The sequence below is a fragment of the Neodiprion pinetum genome, chromosome 4 (genome assembly GCF_021155775.2).
Source record: "Neodiprion pinetum isolate iyNeoPine1 chromosome 4, iyNeoPine1.2, whole genome shotgun sequence".
Lineage (NCBI taxonomy): Eukaryota > Metazoa > Arthropoda > Insecta > Hymenoptera > Diprionidae > Neodiprion > Neodiprion pinetum.
The window spans coordinates 12323083-12325131 of NC_060235.2; the positions used below are offsets into that span (position 1 = coordinate 12323083).

General features: G+C 49.9%; 1 protein-coding gene across 1 annotated transcript; it reads right to left on the reverse strand.

Annotated features, from left to right (window-relative positions):
* Window positions 1-720: 720 nt before the first annotated feature.
* LOC138190788 (golgin subfamily A member 6-like protein 22) lies at window positions 721-1743 on the reverse strand. Its single transcript, XM_069135094.1, has one exon. It carries the CDS (start codon window positions 1741-1743, stop codon window positions 721-723), a length of 1023 nt encoding a protein of 340 aa, XP_068991195.1.
* Window positions 1744-2049: the final 306 nt, after the last annotated feature.

Genomic DNA, 2049 nt, shown 5'->3' on the forward strand with positions numbered 1-2049 from the left:
TCCTCCCCCCTCCTGCCCTGTCCTGGCATTAAAATCACCCCCCACTAACACTTTTACCCCTCCCTCTATCTCTTCTGCCCGCTCCTTCAATTCCCCTATCTTCTCTTTTAGGTCCCCATTTACGTATACTCCTACTACTACCCATTTTTCCCCCCTTACACTTATTTTCCTTGCTATCATGCCCTCTTTTACCTCTTCCCTCCCTCCCTCCCCACTTACTATCTCCCTTCTTACCCCTGACAGCATTCCGCCTATTGCTCTTCCCTTCCTATTTGTTCAAACCGCATACTGCACTTCCCATTTATACCCTACTGGCAACTTATTTCTAATCCTTTCCCACCCCTTCTTTTCTATCCATGTCTCCATTAGAAATATTACATTCCACTCCCCTAGCCCCCTCCAGAAATCTTCATCCTTTCTCGCGAGCCCCGCCACATTCCAAAAAGCTACTTTCCACCCCTCCCTTTCTGTCTCGCCTACTCCCCTCTCTCTCCTCCTTATCTCCCTCCCCACCTGCCTCTGCCCCCCCCCCACTACCCATTCCCCCGACTGCCTTTCCCTACGTACCCTTCCCTGTGCTTCTATACTTCCCTCTTGTCTTTCCTCGCTTGCTGACCTTTTCCTATCGCTTTCCCCTACTTTTCCACTCCCCTCCCTTTGCCTCTCTTCCCTTGCTCTCCCTGTACCGTCCCTAAGCACCTCTCCTATCTCATCCCACTTCTACATTTTCCCTTCTATCCAGATCTTTGCATACCCTATTCTTACTCTGTTTCCCCTTCTCTCCTCAATAGCTGCTAATTCCCTCAACGTCCATTTCATTTTCCTTTCTGCCCAGGTGAGATCCTCGTCTATTCTCTCCTCCCGCCCTTTAAGGAGGCTTTTTCTTCCCATTACCTGCCTCTTTTGCTCCCTATTTCCTAGTCTTGCTATCCATATCCCCTTTTCTCCCCCCTTTTTCGCGCCTACCTCCCACATATTCTTTACCTCGACCTCTACCCCTATCAGCTGCAAAATCTTTTTCAACTCTTCCTTTTCTCTTCCTTTCTCTAGTCTCGCTCCTCTCACTACTATATTTCCCCTTCTTTCTTCCCTTTCTTTCCTCTCTATGGCCCACTCCATCTCTTTTAATCTATCTATTGTTACCTGCGCCACTTCCGCATTCCCCTGTACCTGCCTTCCCCCCCCTCCTTCTGCACTCTTCTTTTCTAATTCTATCAGCCTCTCCTTTACCCTTTCTATCTCCCCCCCTCTCCGCTCTTCTACCTCTTCTAGTCTTTTACCTAGATCCCTTATCATTTCCTTCATCTCCCCCCTCTCTACTTCCCACTGCTCTTCCCTTCTAGTCATTTTGCCTTTAATCTTTTCCATTTCTTCCCTGATCCCCCTTCCCTGCCCTTTGACCTCCTCTAGACCTAGCTTTGGCTCTTCCCTAATCAACCTTAGCATATCCTGTATACCCCCTCCCTCTGCCTTCCCTTCCTCCCCTGTCTTACCATCCGGCGACCGGTGCACTTTCCTGCTTTTCCCAAATACTCTTTCTCTTTCTTGCATCTCGTCTACATCCTCCTCCCCTTTTTCCCCTTCCTCCGCCCGCTTTCTTTTCCATAAGTCTAGCACCGTCGCCGTCGATCCCAGGCTATGCCTCCTATCCCTCCCTAACGCTGCTACTGCCCCCGGCCTACCTTTCTTTTTCTCCTCCTCTTCCCTGTTCGCCCCTTCTTTTTGGCCACCCGCGTTACTCATATTCTTTTTCTCCGTCACCGCTCCCTACCTTATCTATCCGCCGCCTACCTGTCTCTACTCTATCCCCCTTCTTTCTCCCTAGATGTCACCGCCTATTCTTATCTTATCCGAATCGTTGCCGTCCGCCGGCTCTTTCTGCGTAACCTCAAAACTCTTCCCCTTCTTTCTTTTTCACCTGCCCTTCCCTTCTATTCCTGCCTCCCTATTCCCTTCACCCGACCTCCCGTCTATGTCTTCCCCGCTCCTTCTCTGCCCTATTTCCTTTTCTCCTCACCTTTGCTATCCTGCTAAATTCTCGCCTTTTCA